The following is a 20,530-nucleotide window of genomic DNA, read 5'->3' as shown; positions in this document are numbered from 1 at the left end:
TTTTTTAATGTTTATACATTAGTGCAAGGAATAGTGTTAGCATAATTCTAGTGTAAAATAAAACCAGCTGTATCCATTATAAGTGCATTACTGCCAGGAACTGTAAATATGTTTATGCCTGATAGCCTTTTGACTCAATAATAACCTGCTATCTCTGTTGGGCAGGCAAGTTTTTAAACCAAGAAAAGACAGGTTATGATTTTCATAACCAAACTGTGTTCCTTTTTGAAGTATGTTATCTAAATTCAAATTTTAAGAAGGTCATTAAAAAAATCTGCCTGTGATTTTAAAGAAGAACAACTGAAATGTTGTCTTCAAAGTGGTGGCAAGAAGGTACAATGTGCACTAAGAACAAGTTATTCCTCCCAGATACACACACACGCAGACAAACCCTGCCATATCATACCATACAAACAATTTTAATTGTGTAGTTACAGTCAATAACCACTCCTAGTCAGAACATTTCTGCATAAAGAAAATTGTGATACACTTATAAAAACAGCCAGCTGTAACAAAATAACTGGTGTTTTCATAGCAATAAACTCATAAAAAAGAAATACACCTTTATACAGAAAATTTATACAGCTGTAGCTTTAAAATTGATTGTAAACCAAAGGAAGACACATTGCAAACATCAATTATTTTCACATTAATTGCATAAGTTTCTAAGGTGATCTATTAGTTTTATTTACCTAAGCTTATTTGCATGATAGTAAAAATTGCATACAACAATAAGAGTGAAGCTTATAGTATGAATTGCTTGGATAACATAGAGCACTTTTTATAGGCAACTGTGTAAAGCACATTTTCTCTATTTAAAACTTTTAAGACACTTTGTTTTACTGCCCATCAAAATACATTTATAAATAGAAAAAAAAATCAGTATGATAACAAGAGAAGCAATATTACATTTAACGGAAACTTCCAAAAAAATTAATTACAACATGATGCTGCAGGATCTACAAATAAATAATGAGGACTAAATTGTGTTTCACATTTTCTTTTTCATTTTCTTTAAAACCATGTAACAATGAGAATGGAAAAAAAAAATACAGTGACCTTTACTTCCAAAAGAAAACAAATCTGAATTACGGCAGTGCCATATAATACAAGGCATTTGTTGGCATATGTTATCTTTAAACTGCATTCCACAGTCTATAGTTCTTTTGTAACATACAATAGAACAAGAGTAACAAACTCTTTTTATTTTATTTTTTTAAATAAATGTGAGTTTCCAAAGATCAAGTGTGGAGTGCTACAGTAATAATTGAAAAACAAGAACAAAACAGAAACGAAAAACAGTAAATCACAAAAGTTGTAATGCTTGTCTGAAGGCTCCAGAATCAAAATCACTGGTATCATGCTTATTGGGTACACTCACAGTGTATCCAGTGAACACAAATTAATATCAAACAATCCTCAACGCTTCATCTGTTGCTGCGAAGCAGTTTGTAAAAGAGAGTAAAACATCTAGTGCAGTCTGCATTATCCTTTTTTCAACTTTTGTGCAAGTTTTGGAAGATTCATTGGCCAAACAATGAATAATAAAGGTTTTTGACAGAACACAAGATGGAATTTTCATTTCATTAGTAAATACCAGTGGCACTGTTGAAAGAAAATAATACTTTTAGATCAGTCTTTCAATTCAGCATTAATCTCTGTGTTCCCTTCTACCGATAACTCTTCTTCTAGTTTAACTGAAAAAAGCGTGTTTGCATTTTTGTCTTGGATGCTGTCTTCTAAATCCTTGAGCAACTCTTCTTCCTTATACTCTGCAACATCCACCTCCAAACCAGAATTGTCCTTCAGCTTCCCATGATGCTTGAGATAATATCGCTGGTTCTGAAAGAACTTGATAATGGTGTACTTGGGCAGGTCAAGCTGAGCGGAGAGAGTCTGGATTGCTTCTTCATCTGGATACAGGCCTACATCTTGTATGAAACTCTGTAGGATCCCTAGGGCTTCAACAGAAATCTTTGTTCGCGGTCGGGGTTTCTGACGATTTTCATCCTCAGATTCAGCTGGTGATGCTACTGTCGGTTGCCTTGGGGGTAGTCTGGGACCTGGTTGCTGTTGCTGTTGCTGCTGTTGTTGTTGCTGTTGCTGCTGCTGCAAGACAAAGCACAACATTTTTTTTGTACGTGTATTCTTACTTACTTTTTGTGTTACCAAGAAAATCCGGGGGGCGGGGAGGGGAGGTAAATTGCAAAGCTATAAACAAAGGCTTAGTAAGTTTAAAGAACATAAAGAAAAAAAAAGAGGGGGGAAAAAAAAGGCCCATTATTGCTGAACCAGAATTAAAATACGAGTTAGCAATTCTCCGTATACCTCACGTGTCTGCATGTGTGTGAGCAGAGATGGGGATAAAGGGATGGTGGGATACAGACCGAGAGGAAGAAGGAACACTCTGGCTTTGTCTGACTGAAAGCACCAATGACGTGACATCGGTGAGGTTTAGCTGACAAATTTTAATGAACATACTCCACGAGTCAAGTGCAGACAAGACAAAACGCTAAGTAGATGATATAGTATAGGATTAACTTGACCAGCTTAGCCAGAACTGTAGCAAGGGCAAAGTGAGAAAAGTGCCAGATGAGGGCAAACGTACAGGAGCTCTGCCAGCAGCAGCAGCTGCTGCCCAAAACCAAGGGCTGCAAATCTCTAGCAATAGCTAGACTAAGGGACTGAGGGGATCGGGGAGAAGGAGAGCATTTTAGCTAAGTGCGGAAATATCCCACTGCTATCTGACCCTTAACATGCACTGAAGTCTTGTCAAACTTGTAAACGTTACGACAGAACGCGTTAGCTGGAAGTGCCTAACGTCACGCTGCCAAACCCAGCCGTGGCAAGGACAAAGGGATCTGGAGGCAGGAGATCTGTACTTTCTCTTCTGGCTCTGACCCCTCTCACCCATGGTCTTGGAGAGGGCCTGTCTTGCCAGCGTTCAAGTATCCCAATGTATAAACGGGGAACAAACAAATTTACCTGCTTCTGTATTTGTGCTGGGTATTATTTACTTAATATTTATAAAGCACTAAGATGCAAAGCTCTAAATAAGTTCCACTATTATTATTAGAAGGGAACATGCTGCATTCCAAAAACTCAGGCAATAAAAATGAGCCAGTGTGCACATCAGAAGAATAAGATAAAGCAAATCATGATGTAAATTATTAACAAGAGCTTAAAATGAAGTTTTGCAAGCATGGATTCAGAAACATTCTTAAAAGGTGAGGCACTGAGCCCTAGGGACAGAAATGTTTTTTTCTCGGTTACCACCAGAGTACAGTACACTGTAAGATCATGTTTAAAATCAAAAGTAAATTTATCAGCTCCTGTTTTTGTTGACAAATCTTTTGCTTCACAGCACAGGAAGCACTGGTTAGTAAGATAGTTTGGATCAGCAAATTTCTTGTCATATGGTACAAACCACCAGTTATTATTAAAAAACAGCAGCAGCAAAACAAGCAGTCGCTATCACTACATTTCATTTCCCTCTGCGAGCCTCCCCTCAACAGTTTGTTGGTTTTTTTTTTTTTTTGTATTGGTAGTGCTTTCCAAGCTTCGAGTTGCAGCTCACATGCAGACCCTAAGAAGCACAAAATCCTGTATGAATAGTATAAATATCAGAGGAATTACAATTCTGTCCACTTTGCAGTGCCAGTTGTGGTTGTGGAAGGCTTTGCATAGGTCTCAATACCTGGTTTAGAAGCCACTGTTTGAAGTGATCTTCTTCTTGTAAGACCTGACACAAATACTAGCGGAGTTAGGGCGCTTGCCTCATCCCTATTCACATCCTTTCGTGTCTTACGGTCAGTGAGCAGTCCCGTTCAAGGCTTCAGTCCCAAAGAGATTCAAGACTACTCCCAGCACATTAAACTGTTACAAGACTGGAGGCTTTGTATATACAGTGTGAAAACTTGGGTCTTAGCCACGTATTTATGCACCTACAACAATTACCACGTAGAAGAGCAGAGACAAAACTCAGGTCCAATCTCCCAGTCCTTACTCTTACAAGTCATATTAAGAGATTACAATGCAACTGCTTATGTGAATAATATTGTGAGATCAAACACACAACTTTTATCAACAAGGCAAGCAAATCTAAGTAAATGGCATAGTGGCTGAATGTTTATACTGTGCATAAGCTTCTCCTTTTATCCCCTTAAGAAGTGATTTTATTAAAAACAATGTACATTTTCAAACAAGTGCTGTTTTATTACTTAATATAGATCTTTCTCTCTCTTTTTGCTAAATCAAACAGCAAGTTTCCAGACTTTCACAATTATTTTAGTACTTGATATCCTAAGGGATTGTCTTATTCAGTTTGCTTTATCTTTAATATACACACGTGTTGTTTCTGGCTGCGAGATAACTCTACACTTCCTAGCTTTGTAAATATTTTTCTGTATAGGTAATACAAGCGATACGCCGGGTCTCAGCTGAGGTTGGGAAAGCAGAGGGTAATAGCTGCCCTTTAAGAGGGAACAGTTAATGGGTTGACTTCAAGGTCTTTCCTGAGAAAGGATCAGAGCCCCCAGCCCAGCGAGACGGCAGTCCGCACTGCTGACCTGAGCTGCAAGACTCAGCAAAGCAGCCAGCCGTGTGCGAGCCAAGGGGGGGTGCAGCCCCCCGGGGCTGCCCTGGAGCAGGGTGGCTGTTTCCAAGCCCCCAGGCGTGGGTCCTGCGTCCCCTCCTCTCTCTCCCTGGCAGTGCCCTTGTGCCAGCTCACCTGCGGAGCAGCACCCAGCCAAGGTCCAGCGGTCAGCAGGCCTGGTAAGAAAGCGCCTCTATGCTCTCCTTTCCCAAGGGTGGTGGGAGAGGGGCTCTGAAGGAAAAACAAACAAACATTGACTCACCCCAGTCTCAACTGGGGTTCAAGCGGGATGAGGAATCCCCTTCCCTTCATGCCTACCCGGGGCGAGCCGCTGCTGTTGGGAGTTTGAGCTTAGCTTTCCAGCAGCAGCACAAGGTCCTCCCGCTTCGCCGGTTAAGGCGTGTGACAACGGGTGCCAAATGCCTCTGCCTGTCGGTGCTGCTGCCCGCGGGGACGGCCGGCACAGCAGCTCACCCTGCCCGGCCCGCGGCCCGGCCTGTCCACGCACGTTTGTGAAAAAACCACCGAACCGAAACAAAACCCGTGGGTTGTCCCACGCTCTCCTTCGAACTCGGGCGGCGGATGGCAGCGCGCTCTTATCTCACACGGGGAGACCTGCGTTTAGCCTGGCCGGGAGGAAAGCAACACTAATTTCCTTTGCTACGTTTAAAGCTTTATTTACTTAGCGCTCTGCGGGATTGGCCAAGGTAAACTAACCTGAATCTGTTCTGCTGGCACATGGATAATGTGGGAAGGCCTGTCACCATGGTGATGAACTGCATTGCTTTCTTGTTCATAAATGGCATCGCGTTCAGGCTGAGGAAGACTGAGGAACCTTCGGATCATGGAGAGATTCTCCCAGAGGGTCCTGTTCTCTGGTGAGGGATCTTCTTTCCAACGTAACAGCTCACAGAGCCACCCCTTGAAGATAACACCAGCAAAACATTAGTTTTTTTCCTCACTTCACGAGGGGCAAAACGAGGGTGAAACGTGTACTTTAGAGGTGCTGCATTCTCTCACGCTCTCCCCTGGCAGTCAAGGGCTGCCGCTGTCCAGGCTGGCCTTAAAGCACACCCTGACACGCCGGGAGGCTGCCGGGCAGTGTCACGGACCCTCGCTAACCCCGAGCGTTTCGGAAGGCACCTTCCCGTCGGTCCCGCACCACAGCACTGCCCTTTGCCTGCTTAGAAATGAGGCGGCCAATGAAGGCCGAATCCCTTAGACGCTCCCCTCCGCAGACGGGGGGGTCACTGACACCAGCATATTCTCTGTGCCACCTGTTTGCTCTTACGCAAGGCTACACCCACCCGAGAGTATTGACACCGTGTTTCAGGAGCCAGCAGGTTGCTTGCTGAGCAGTTTTTAAAGTTTTGGTACTACCACTCAAACCAAGAAAGTACTTTGAATACCTGCCTTGAGTGTACAGCTGCCTAATGCAAATCATGGCAATTGAGGAGCTCCCTAATGTCCTTTCAAAAGACAGGAATCCTTTGACTAGACGCAGCCAAGTAGTATCTCCTTCCTATCTGTTACAAGTAGAGCTGCCTCTGCAGGTGAACTTATTTCAAGTGATAGAGGATTATCTGTTTCAGGATTTTTCTCATCGACCCAGAAAAAAACAAACTCTCCGTTTTACCTACACTATTAGAGCTTGGGGGAAGTGTGGGGGGGGTGGGGGTTGGAGCAAGATACCCTCCAGCTTCGGATACACCCTTTATATACCATTTCCACGTCACAGGACAGCACGTTGCCTAAGAGCTTACCCACTCTGACGCAGACGTGGGTTTGGGATACATATTACAAAGTTGGCTACAGAATCCCCTGCGAGAACCGCAGCGGTCGCTAATCTGATTTTAAACAAGACATACAAGTTCATCTTGCAAATTTAACAATTGTTTTCTTACGTCTTCTTAAAATTTAATAGACAATTTTGTTCTTAATTGTGCACTGGTAGTTTTAAAAGAAGATGCAAACACTCTAGCTAAGCACAGTGTGTATCAGCAGCAATTTTTTGGTATATTAATATTTAGAAACAAAATATTACATGTATAAAACATGCACACTTCCTTTCTTTTAGCTTCAAGGATCTGTTTTCAAAACTAGGTCCATGCAATTTTATTTCTTAATGCTGTAGGAAAGATAATGTGACATTTTATTGAATCAACAAATAATATAAATGTACAGAAGCTTTTAGATCCTTTTTATATGTACTGGTAGTTGAAAATGGTTTATGCAGACTAGTTGACTAGTAGATACAATGGATACATAGATACAATATAGATATGTATTTTCTTGAAGACATTAATCTCTTTAGCTAACAGTTAATAAATGCAGTGTAAAAATATTACCACGATAGGAAGAGATGAAAGTAAACAAATAATCTTAATGCATTCATATTGTATATGAAAATATTTAGTGAGGTGTATATAAAAATTTGAAGTATATTCTCTTGGATCTAAGTGGAAAACTGAACAAATGACACAGGAGGAAATGCCCCTGAGAAACAGAAATAATCAAAATGACAAATGTTAGAGAGAAGGTGGTAGCAGAGCTGAGAAAGCAAAAATTTAACTGGTGCCAAAACCTGCCTGGTGCTCACTAGGTGTGCTAGGGAGGGAGGAGAGAGGGAAGAGAGTGGTGGCAGCAGAAGGGTCCTGCTGCATCCCAAGGATGGAGTACACCCCATTCCTTGACCACATGCTAAGGGCGGATGCCCGCTATTGCCCCAAGGTTTAGTAAGCTGACTGTGAAATGCAGCCAAACGTCTTCATATAGAGCACATAACATACAGCCTGTCCCAGCTGGAATCGTATGGCATGTTTTTAAAACAGTAACAAGGGTCTGTGGATCCTCCCTCCCCATCAGACAGTACCCTGGGATATGATAGCATATACAAACTCTCCCTGCCTGCCCCTAACAAAATCAACGTGTTGCTCGTGGTTCTTTGCTGACATTGCTTCCATGGGGATACGTGCTGGATTAAGCTCAACAGCAGTATTAGTTTTCTGTGGTGAGTTACAAAGAAGTGCAATCAGAAAGCATAGGTAGTTTGTTGGGGATGGAGGAGAGAAGATTAAGAAGAGAAATAAATCTAGATCTTTGAATTGAAAAGCAGTTATCAATCAAAAAAAAAAAAAAAATCAAACAGCCTGAAGCATAAAAATTGTCCCTTGGTTGTCTGGAGTCTGCACTGCTTCACATCAAAACTGTTGGTCCTCTTTCTAATAGTGGTGAAACAGAGAGCAGAGATGGCTATCATGGCAATTTGGTGAAAGTAAAAAAAAAAAAAAAGATAACCTGTCCCCTCCCATGACACCTCTCCAAGGTATAGAGACAGACTGGAAAAGAAACTGCACCAGGCATTTAGAAGCTGCACATATTTTGCCTGGTGACCTGTCAATCACAGATTTTTTTGGGGAAAAAAAAAAAAAAAAAGAGTAGAAACTCTTTTAAAATGTCCAGTAGTAAAAATAATTTCTAAGCAATTACATTTTATGCTGATTAAACATATTTCATAACAACAGGTTTTGTTAAGTTAGAAATTCATTCTCCCCTTACTGTCTTTTCTGTTTCTATATTTACTAGATCAGATCTTATTTTTATTAATTACTGATGGCTAACATATTTCCAGTATTTTTCTATCAACTTTTGCACTGAAATAATACTTTTAACTCCTTACCTAAAACTGATTTGATAAATTGTAACCTGAAGCACGTCTCTGTTAGCCTTTCAGGGAAGCAGCAATTTTGAGATACTGAAATCAGATGCTTCTGACACAGCACACAGGACAAACTGCTGATCTACCAAAATGTCTCGTTTCCATTGGCTTCATCATATTTTTAAAGGAGTAGACATACTCTGATGAAACATATGATGGGCAACATGGAAACAACCGATAGAATTCTTCTCAAATTAAAGGGTCAGAAATAATTTTTTGGTCTTCATGGTTTATTTTTGAAAATATTTGTGAAAGCTGATCTCACAAATTTTCTCAGATGACATAGTGAATGGGCAGTAACAGAGCCTGTAGGGGCTTACTTCGCTAAGAGACTAAAAGCGTTGTACCAATATGCTTTCTTTTTGGTTCAAAACAAGAAACAAACCCATAAGTATTTCATTTAGTTTCTGGTTCAGAATTCTGTATACGACATAAAGCTCATTCATAAAATTCAGCTAAATGAGAATGTATGAAATGTTTTTGTAAATGTTAGGAAAAGTAATCATACAGACTTTACTAATAGTGAATTTTAAGTTCTGTAAAATTAGCAAGTTTTGGGTTTGTTTGATCTAAAGAAGTATGAATACTGTAGTTAATGCAGTTGAATTCACAAGTGAATGTACCAGAGTTGATTTATCTCCTCTTATACTCATTTGAGTCTAGAGCCATTTCTGTCTAATTCAAACAAATTATTCTGAAAGAGGGCTTGGGCCACTGGTATTTTTTTGTCTTTATAGTCTTACAGGAAGTGAAAAGGACGAGAAAACAACAAGGAAATATTTATAACTCAGATTAGATCACAATCAGTTTATACAGCATATATAGTATGTTGTTAAAAAAAACAGCCTGAAAATAATTAAGCTGATTTATCTATGCAGCAAGGCAAACTCCCCAAAACTCCACAATGACATTGGGAACAACCTTGATTTTAAAACAGTAAATTTGCCAGGCAACATTACACTGAATATAAAGAGAGTACAAAGCAAAATATAAACATTAGCCACATGTAAATATGTTTGGAGAACTTTCAGGATGTTACTACTTTTCAAACTGACAAAGTTTAATTTGACACCTTCTGTTCTAAAACCTTTGTTTCTATTCAAAATCACGCCTTTAGCTGCTATCAATCACTATGCTCTCCCTATTACTTAAAATACTGGCATGGGCCCTGGATAAGCTGAAAATGCCATGCAGATGAATTCTGAGATAATATGTTCAAACCTGTTATATACAACACAAATCCTGTAAAGTTATGTATTGTAAACCTACATTTATTGGGAACTAAAAGTCTTAAATCCATCTGCTACAAAGAAAATACTGTTATGCACTTTCAAGTAACCAACCACCATCTGCAAAGGTCTTGCTACAGTAAGCAAGAAAATGGCGAAAAAAAAAAAGATGCTAAAACTAAGATATTTAAAATAAATAAGAGTCTTCTGTCTGGTTTTCTGAGACGGATTTAGTGAAGAAACATAAGACATTAGAGGAAAAAAACCTGTGAAAGCCGAACTGCCAAACCATTGCAGGAAAAGCGCAAAGAGGATAACTGCCAAACATTAGACTCTGCAAGACCCATGAACATGCTTGTTTTAAAGAAAGCATCTATGCATTTTATCTATGCATCCAAACGCTATTTTACTCAGTCTGACCTGTGCTGTGTCTAAATAAAATCTTCTGCTCTTTCACATACAGTTTCAAACAAACTATCCTTGCATGCGGGTATCTTTCTTATAAAAAAAAAAAAAAAAAAAAAAAAAAAGATATTTGAAATCTGCATTTAAGGTGTAAACACCAACCGTAACTAGATCAAAGAGGGCAGCATTACAATCATGAAAGATGTTCTCTGGGCAAAGCTTTCCAAATCGGCAACACACACATCTCATCAGGGAAGAAAGGGCTTCAAGGTGAAGCAACTGAAATCTTTTGTTTGGTGAATTTGTTATAGTGATAATAATTTGCCACATGATGAAGATTTCTCACAGAATAACTAACAAAGGCTCCAATATTTTTGAGAAGAGCTGTAATTTGAACCTAAGAAGGCAAAAAATTTCCGAGTACCAAGTAAGATACGAAGAGTTTTTCTTTGGTATATCATATGTAAGATTATTTTGTATCATTCTCTGGGGCATACAGTATAATAAAAATATATGGTCTTAAAAGAAATCAGTCTAAATAGGGAGGTATTTGATACAAACATTTTAGCAGAAAGTGTGAATTCCATTTCAGCATCTACTGTGAACAAAGACTAAGTACATAATCCATTAAACAGTACTTCTAACTCAAAAAAATTGAGTATTGTAGACAAACTAAAGTAGGCATTTTGAATGAGCACATTTTCAGCAACTAACTATAAAGCTAGCAATTTATCATTCAGCAAATAATTTTCTACTTTTAAAAGAATCTGTAAGTGTTACTTATGCTAATGAAGACTGTTTTTAATCTGCCCACAAACATGCTAATAGAGGGCAATTTTTTTTTTATTTACAATGCTGAAGGCACTCCAGTTTATAGAACACAGATATAAAATTACACTTGGCAAAATGGGCTCTTAATTGTCTGAGCAACCCAAATCCCTCACCTTTAACACAAAAGCTTATACACAAAACAAAGGAAAAGAACTCACGGACTAAACTTTAAATATTGACTTTTCCCCCTTCAAAAGCCATCTAACTTGTTTCACAAATCTCGTTTTTGTTTCAAGTGCCTGCATTCATCACAGATATTTCCATTATTTTTTTTCAAAACAGAATCCATGTACAGAAGCAAAGAAAAAAGGCCGACATCACCACCACCGTATATGCATACAGTCTTAGTCTTGGGCATTAAACTTATAAGCTGCTCATTGCACAGAAAGGTTGCTTTTGGAAAAGTCATAATAGTTTGAATGAGATACATAATGGTAGCAAAGGAGTACTGAAAGCATTTTAAATTATTTACTAGGTTAAAAGGGTGAAATGGTACTTTAAATACATCAAATTTCATCATCTGGGCCATTTTTTGGTGGCAAAGTGGTATTGATCTTTCCAAATGCTTAAAATTAACTATTTCCAGAAGGTCATTATTTGATTAAAGGCATTAAAGTTGAGGGCAAGAAATGATGCACTTTGTCTTCTTTCCCATTCAAATAATCGTGTAATTTAATCAGAACTATCCCTTCATGTCCTGTAATAAAAATGTTTGTCTTAAGATATTGTTCTTTACCTAACATATTAACCTTTAAATGTTATGAAGTTCTTAAGAATAATCTCTGCTTAGAGAAGATTCTTCCATAATGCAATGAAAGGATCGCCAGCATTTAAATTGATAAGGCCAGATTTCCCCTACACATTGATTGGAAAACGCATTAAACCCTTCAACTGAGATTTCCCACAGTGTTCAACAGGATCGAAAATTCAGGGAGTTCTGAATCAGTAAGCTCATACATATAGCATTGAGAAGCAAAATGAACAAATGTCAGTTCAGCACAAACGAATACGACAAATAAGTAACAATGGACACTGCTTTAATTTATCTGGGAAATGTTGTTTGCGTTACATTGTATTATCTGGAAAAATACAGCAGGGAACACCCACCACAGGGTAAGAACAGAGCATTTAATTCAAATTCACTTTCAGGCTGAGATTACTTAAATCTGCCTTCTTTCTGGGTGAAATACCTGTGGGTTCAGACATAGGAACAAGCCTAGATAACGACAGCGGTCCTTTTTAGCCTTAAATGTTCTTCTGGAATTTCCTGACTGCAGGAAAATTTATTCTGACTGCAGGCTTAGCTTTCCTAAAAAACATAAATTGTCCTGGTTATCGCCTATGCAAAGCTGAATACAGCTAAATGCTTCACAGAATTGAAGTCAATTAAAAGAAAGGCCACTGGATATTTTTATAAAATTTCAGGAAAACTAATAATCTACCGGACTTGGTGGATTATACTGACCAACACGTTTGCTAGTGAAAATCTTTCCAGCTTAGCTTACATTTGCAAATAATTTTAAGCATTCATTGACTTCTGTGAGGCACAAACTTTTGAGTAATTTTAAAAACTGCTGTGAATGTTCAGTACTTTGGGATTTTGTTATTTTTCTCACAGAACTTGTATCTTTAATTCAAGAAGCAAAAGCTGGTTTTCAGCCTGTTTCAGAAGATGAGTAGAGATACCAGAATATGAATGCCTCTTCTTGAGACATGGCCTAAAGTGATAAAATATGTCCCCAGAAAGATGGTTGCCTTAGTATTTTATTTACACTAATCAGCCTTAAGTTTCAGGCTTTGCCTTCGAGCATTCCCCTGAATCACAGGAAGTTTGAAACCTGAAGCTGTCCTTTATCTCCAGATATTTCTGCTTTATCTATTTTACGGGCTTTCATTCCTAGAACATTGAAAGTGGAAGCCAGATGTGAATTTTAAGTAAATCTGTATCTGCCATCATAATAGGTGGGATTTAGCAAAACAAACAAACTGAACCCCCCCCCCCCCCCCAACCTCACAGGGCTTTTCAGAAGAAAGGTAAACTTCACTAGCAGGAAAAACTTCCTTTGAAGAATACTGAAACAGATTATGCAGTTTCCTTAAATTTCTTACCCAACCTTATTCTATATCAAACCAATCTTATCCAGCTACACCATCTGCCTGGATGTTACCTCCACCTCTTCTCTGGGTTGTGAAAAACAAATGACCAAACAGCTGGCAGTGGTACTGAGAGTGTTTCACCAGAACCTTTTGGTGGATATAAAATATCCAATATCTGGATATTTTAGGGGGAAAGGATTCTTAACATCTATTCTTTCCTCTGCCTTTTCTTCTCTCTTTTGTAACACTTGAAAATTAAATATATATTTCTATTCTTGTAAACTTCCAAACAAATAAATAAGAAAAGGAAACTTGCTAAAGCAACCTCTAAAATTCAGTGACAAGCAGCAAACGAGTACAGAACCAAAATGACCTAGAGAGCTACGGCCCTGCTCCCACAGCCTCGTCTGTTGTATTAGACCTCTCCTTCTACCTGGAGCCACAGCGAGTGGCTAAGAGGCGAAAAACATGACACATTAAGGTCCAAGGCTGTATCAAAACTGGTGGGTACTTCCTCGTGTTATAAGCACTTGAGATGTCCTAACGACTCATGGGAAAAAAACCCACCACCCTACCCCCTAACTCTAAAACTGACTAAAAACATTAAGCATCATTGCTTTTTAGTTGAGTACAGAGGGAATTAAAACATCTAAATGAAGAGCTTCTCCCAAGCTTGGTTTCTCTGCTTTCAGCCTCTTCCATCTTTCCTTTCCCTTGTTCAAATGCATCCTTTTTACAGTATTGCCTTCAATCACCTAGCAATGACAGATAGGCACAATCCCTAACCAAAACCATTAAAACGCATGTCTTTAAAAACCTTACATAAAATGCAACTACATTCATATGTAAAAAGAAGAGGGAAAAGTAACAGAAGCAAAAAACCTGCTGATGAAGCTTTATTCTTCTGCCTTGCTCTACTCCATGTCCTTTCACACACACTACTCAACTGGCATCGTAAACCTGAGATACACGTGACAAAAATGGACTTAACACAAAAAACCAAACAAACAAAAACAAACCAAAACCCACCACATCAAACCCCACCAACTAAACAAAAAACACCAACTGCTAATTATTAAGTAAGTCAGTCTTAGTCTGGTACATTACTTTTTATAGTATAGGCATATAAAATGGGTCAGTGGGTTTCACAGAGGGTGACTGGTAATATATGGCCCTTTATCTGTTATTTAAGTAGAGAGATTTCACTGTAATACCAATGTTTCCCTTGAAAGTAAATACAACTCTAAATCCAGCCACGATCCTTAATAGCCCATATTTATTTATTCTTAAACATGCAATCGATTTTTGTATGGCAGCTATATCTGCAGTTTAGTTAGAGAAGAGTCTTTAATAGAAAAAGCCTGGCAATTTTGAAAATCTTTTTTTTACTACTATCAATTTACAAGTGAACAGCAAATGTTTATTATTACAATGCTTACAGAGATCTAACATTTGCTTTGGGGGAAAGACCTCCAGTAAAAAGGCCATCGGGCCAAAGTGTCACTTCCGTAATTACTTATATGTGTGTATATCAAGTTGTTAGATTTATTTTTTTAAAAAAAATATTATAATTTCCCAGAAGGAGTAATTTAAATCCATGGCTTCTTGTCATATGTTTTTTTTCTTTCCAGAATTCATTTTGAATCAGGGGAAGATCTACCACACACCGAGGAATCACAGGCTCGTAGATATTTGGACTTCATTGTAAATTCAGTTCAGCTGACAAGATGTTCCAACAAGCAAGATCATTCCAAAAACCACACAGCTCAAATCCGTTCTCAGACATCCCTTCACATTTTTATGGCCTAACTATATGTTTTCATATAGATTTGAATTAGACATTTAAACATTCTGAGACAAAATTCTTTCAACTTGTCTCCTGCAGTTCAGCTGGCTTCTGTGGCTCTCAGCTTCATCCCGAAGAACGCTTAATGCTCTGATCATGCCAAGGGTGAAAGGCATCTTAAGGAAATTGGAAAGAAACTTCTCCCTGACTTTCCTCCAGATTTTGTTAACCACAGAAACAGTCAGAAAATGAATAATGCTCATTACCCAATGCAGTTTTAAAAAAAATATTTTTAAAATCCACACCTGTGAAAGACTGGTGCCTCCTCACCCATGGGAAAATAAATGCAGTGAAGCCCTTGGAAAGCTAAAATGCCCTTACTTGTGGTATGGCTGCTTAGGGCATAGACTTAAAAGAACAGGAAAGCTGGATCAAATGGGAAGCTGGAGAGATCGGCCTTCTCCTTCCTGGGTGGGAACCAACACAAGACTGTTTTCAGGTAGTTTGCCGTCAGGATGGAACAATAAGGGAAAAAGCTCCTAGAGAGGGCAGTTCTTACTGTTGGGCTTCTCCTCACTGACCAAGAAAAGCATCAGCCCAGCTGAGCCCAAGCCAGGCAGCAGCTTCAGCAGCAGCTCCTGCCCTTAAATCAGGCGCTGCATGGAGGCACGTTTCTTCCTGCCCTGATCCCTCCAGCCCATTGCCCAGGTGAAAAGGATCAATGCCTTTAGTTAAACTCTCTCATGTTAAATAAGAGTAGCAAATGATTTCTCAGAGGTGAAGCAAACCGGCTGCCCCACAGCAAAAAGAAAAAGAATCTCATTTAAGCCCTTCATAGCTTTTTTTAAAAAAATAACTGTGTTCTATATAAACATGGAAAGTAGAGCTTTCTCTTGCATGTTACATATACGAGAGATGCTAAGCACCAGGCTCAGCATAATACCTAGTCACCTTAGTAAATCTATAGATGTATCTGATATGTTTGCAAATCTTGCTCAGTTGGGGTCCAAAACTTCAGGGAATTCTGCTACGGTCCACTCAGTCCAAACATCTTCACTTTACAAAGATCCTGAAAACTATTTTCTTATGTTTCTCAAATGCCATCCTGAAGTTAAGGGAACATGACACTACACAGGAATAAAAATGAGATGACCACTGAACAACAATGTCTTTTGAGATAAAATCTGGCAGATTTGGAATTAGGTAAATAGTTGCAAAGAGGAGTTTTCCCCCACTTAGCTAGCTGCGTGTTTGCCCTAGCCTGTTTGTTACATGCTAACAGTTTGGTGTAATTCCTAACCAAAAATCTGAAGTTTGACTTGGAGGTTAAATTTGCAGAAAATAAAGAGATGGCCACGATGAGAAATTATCAGGAACAATGAAATTAAAAATGACGTGGAACAAAACAATGTATCTTTTCTCACCTAGCACCTAGAAATCCTGTAACATTCTTTCAGGAGTAATGTGTTTTAAATTCTCCAGTTTAACATTATGGGAGAAAACACGTATCTGTATTTCTGACTTCTTCCTTTGCCCAGCAACCCTTCACCTGAATCGCCATCGGTCACTCCTTTATCAAACTGCTTCTCGGATGGTTACTGTGTATTTGTGTTTGCCTAAGATGCCTTTGATCTTTGTGGCAATGGGTTTAGCAGCTCTGGGTTTTTCAGGAGGGGTTTTACTCTGTCATTTCCTGTTTATTTAGGGGTTCAGCTCACTGCTTGCTTGGTACCCTGCTTCCCCCCCCCCCCCCCCCCCCGCCCCTGCCGGGAACCCCGGGGCTGCTCACTGCCTCCTCAGCCTCCTCCTCCTCGGCTCTGCCACTACAGCTTTGTTTCCATTTCTGTACATCATTAACTCTCATACAGCTCACTCAAACTCCCCCACCCCACCCCGCCAACCCCCCCCTCTTTTTTTTTTTTTTTTTTAAATAGTGCTTTAGTTTCCATGTTAAAACACTGATATACTCAATCTTCAAAAGCCTCCCGAACGGGCGATCTGTCCACAGCAGGCACAAGCAACCTGAGAAACCAAGAACCCAGCTCCTCCCCCAGCTAAATCCATGTTGCCACGTGGGGAACGGAATGATATTCCACCCACGAAGCCGGCAGCGCTGGTGACCAGTGGTGACCAGCCCCCGGCTCCCCACCACGCAGCAAAGCCCCAGGGCACGGGGTGCCCACGCTGCGCCCTCTTACCAAGGGTCACTTCTGCAAAGTGACCGTGTGCGGGGTGCACCCGGGGTGGCACTGGATGCCAGAAGGTGGGAGACAGCAGTGGGAGCGGAGAAAGAAGCAGGTGGAGAGAGTGGATGGTGGGTACAGGAGAGGAACAGGGTGGGGAAAAGTCAAAGGAAGGCTAAGAGGAGCACTGTAACGAGAGGGATTAGCGAAGGTGGCGAGAAGAGAACAAAACAGAAGGTGAGGATCCAGAAAGCGGGAAGAGAGATTAAGAAAATCCATCCTGCCAGAAACAGCACCTCTAGTCAGGCAGACAGCAGGTGCTGCCTGGGGAAGAGCTGATTCACGCATCTGGAGCGAAGGAATGAAAACACCTCTACCTAAGAAAGAAAACCTAAAAATAAAAGATTCGAAGGAGGTGGGAGAGGGTGCCATGCTTTTTTTTTATTTTGGCAACCCAGTGCTTCCTGACTATATGACATGTTTCAAATAGTTTTGCAAAGAGCTAGATTTCTGGACCCTTGCAAGAACCCTGACGGTCCATTTCAGCAATATCTCTTCCACCACGAGCCCTCCCTGCCCTGCTCTTCACCTTACTCCAGACTCGTTTTTGAGGTACCTGCAGCCATAGCACCTCCGGGGCTTCTGCTGCACCCCCAGGACGAGATTTCCCCTTTGCTCGAGGTCCATGAGGACCCCAGGGGAGTCAGTACAGAGGTGGCACTGCCATGCCACAAGTGACACTAATGGCACACCTACGCCAACCTACTCCAGCCCAGCTGGATTAGTAATGCAGTCAGTAACTGCTGGGGAAGTGGTATGAGCATCGCTCGTTAACCCTTTCTGCAGCAGTCTCTGGGGCCAAATTCAGCAGTCTGTAGCCAAATTTTCTCCTACAAGCTGTGCCTTCAGTGACTTTCAAAAACGATCTTACTTTCTTAGACTGACATTGAACATTGAGTCTTACAGTCTCCTGCGCTTTTGATATTGCTACTGCATCACAAATCACTGGCAATGGATAGAACAATCTCTTACTAAAGCTACTTTTTTTTTTTTAAAACCTCCTCTGGAAGCCTTATTACAGATTAGATTTGATGAATTTCTATCAGATGCACTGCACCACTCCTCTCGCCTGACAATACCTGCAACAGCTTTTGGGGAATCTGCTCAATTGCATTCTGCACACTTACATTTTTTTCCTTGCTGTAAGAATTGTTTTAGAACCTTATAATTAAAGCTTTCTATTAAAATTGCATTAATTTTTTCTCTGTGTAGGAAAAGTAGCCAACAGTGATCTACTAAAGAGTAGATGGTTTCAAAAAACCCCCTCACTAAGTATTGAAGGCTGCTTAATTAGGGAAAGCTGAACAATTTAACTAAAAAAATGGATTTACAAAAAAAGCAAGACAATTTACAGACAACATTTAGTTTTCTGAAAACTAACAATAATCTGTTTTCATAAGAAATAATGGAATGGTTTAATAAAAAAATTATATTTTCCATTTGCCAAAATTCTAGACACTTTGAGGATTCTTTTCTAAAAAGAATCTTTTCCCTGAAGGAAGAAGTAGAGGGAAGAGTTAGCAGAGAGACAAAATCCGTGGTGAAAAACTTTGGCAGAAAATGTTATTTCTACTAAATTCAGGTAGCAGTGAAGACTACATTTTTGGTTAGAAGCTCTTCTTAAAGTGAGGTGTTTGCTGGCATGTTATTTTGAAAAACAGCACAGTAGGATGACTCCTTTAATAAGCGGGCATAAAACCCAGAGACTGGAAAGTCGCAGAGAGAGAGACAAAACCCCTGTGCGATATTGGATTTCTTTGCCAAAGCAAGGAAGGTTTTTAATAAAGGTCATGGAGAAATAAACTCCAAAGACGGTAGCGTCTCTTTCCCCCTATATGTTTACTCTTTCATTTCACTCTTTTACAGCGAAAGGCAGACCTTAACATGCGCACACACACATGCACACACAAAAGGAAACAACAACCAAAGAGGAGGGGGGGGTGGAAAAAAAAAAAGCGCCTGAAATTTTAGTTACACCACATGTGGTTTTCATTTGTGAAAAATGAACAAGCTGTTTGTGGTTAAACTGTCTAATCTGCTGTTATCAATCTAGCGCTGCATTCAAGATTTACAGGATACATCAGCTTCTGTGCCACATTAGCTGTAAAAGGGAGAGGGGGTGGGAGGAAAAAGGAGGAGGAGAGAGTTTATCCTGAGGAATAATATTTCCAATGCAGCCACACTCACACTACATCTGGTTGTGCTGGTAGCGGCAGTTAAATTGAAATATTTCACAGCGTGTGTCAGAAACATGCAGAATGGTAATTATGACAGATCTGATTAAGCCTGAGTGCCACTAGCTCCCTGGCCAGCTCCGGTTGTGCAGGTGTGACCTTGTGCGTGCCTGCGTGTGTAAATAAAATTAATTACAAGCGAGAGGGCGAAGGCTTCGGTGACATCACAAAGCGGAGAAACTCCCAAGGGGGAGACCTAATGGAATATTTTCCCTCAGTCTAATAATACAGTTCATATTGACTTGAGGTAATTAGTGGGATCATTAAAGCAGTTTTCCCGGCGTATTTGGCTGCCTGATCAGATTAGTGAAAATGTTCTTCAGAACAAGCCCTGTGTGGTCTGCCAGAGAAGGAGGAAATAAAAAGCAACAAAGCATATTTTGGAATGATAAGCAGCACTGGACTTTTTGCACGGCATTTTGCAGGGCTGGTCTCAGGAGCCTGGGCGCCCAACTCTTCTGACCCATTCTACCTTTCATCCCAGGCGCACGTGCTCCTGCTGCGTGTCATCTAAGACTTTTTAATTTTTGTTCCCTATCCTTCAAAACCACACCATCCCTATCCCTTGCTGCTTAAAAAAAAAATAAATCAGGTAGAAGCCTTGTGGAAGTGCTAGCCTTAGAAGAACTACTTTAGAGTAACCGGGGGAAGGAAGGAGAATACCTATGTGATCAGCTCCCCCCCCACCTCTCCCCCAAATGCTAACAGAAGATTGAAGGCACCAGTTTGAGAATTAGTAACATTTTCATTTCCTAACAAGCTTACCCCAGGAAAAAAAAAAGGAGAAAAAAAAAAAAAAGAAAAAGAAAAAGAAAAAAGTTTAACTATGATATAAAGTCTTCCACGGTAACAGAACACAGAGCCCTAATCAAGAAATGGACCATTTGTTTAAAAACAGTCTATTGAGCATGCTCTACCTTGCAAATGGAATATGCCAAGCTCTGTCACAGATGGCAAGCTTTGACAGTTCCCATCCGTAGCGTCGATACTCGACAGTTCAGCACAAGATCAGTGACATTCTGTCTCATTAGAGCCACGCTAATTATCACAGCTAGTTTCAGGGGAAACCATGTGTTGCAATGGTCAATTTGAAGGAGTCTGTGCATCAACAAACTGGTAATAAGGATCAGACACCTTATTATATGACAGCATGCTGCCTATGATCTGATTTACTGAATCAGAGGTACTGAGGCAACACTGAAGCCTGATGGGTTATAGAATGCGTGTACACAATGCGTATCTGAAATAGGCTTTAAAAATAAAAAGGAGCTATATAGAAACAAAACAAATAAAAAAATTTAAATGGTGAAGTTATAACAAGGACTTTTTTAATTTGTCATTAAGATATGCAGAGATGTTCAAGATCTTGTCAGCCAGTTTTATCTTTAATCAA

The 20,530-nt window shown here is 39.9% G+C and overlaps 1 protein-coding gene across 6 annotated transcripts in view; it reads right to left on the bottom strand.

The window, feature by feature from the left end:
• Positions 1-395: 395 nt before the first annotated feature.
• SATB1 (SATB homeobox 1) overlaps positions 396-20,530 on the bottom strand; it is a 94,111-nt gene continuing 73,976 nt past the window's right edge. For 4 of the 6 annotated variants that reach the window (XM_080386425.1, XM_080386427.1, XM_080386426.1 and 1 more), the window contains 3 exons: positions 5,312-5,515; positions 4,730-4,825; positions 396-2,109 (listed from right to left, as the gene is read on the bottom strand). In XM_080386425.1, coding sequence (XP_080242551.1) covers positions 1,633-2,109; positions 4,730-4,825; positions 5,312-5,515 — 777 coding nt within the window. In that variant the 3' untranslated portion in view covers positions 396-1,632. The remainder of the gene's footprint in view (positions 2,110-4,729; positions 4,826-5,311; positions 5,516-20,530) is intronic. The other 2 variants (XM_080386429.1, XM_080386430.1) reach the window with 2 other exon arrangements.

The sequence above is a fragment of the Falco punctatus genome (genome assembly GCF_963210335.1).
Source record: "Falco punctatus genome assembly, chromosome: 4".
Taxonomy (NCBI): domain Eukaryota; kingdom Metazoa; phylum Chordata; class Aves; order Falconiformes; family Falconidae; genus Falco; species Falco punctatus.
Note: the sequence above shows the minus strand (reverse complement) of the source record. Positions and strands in the feature narration are given on the sequence as shown.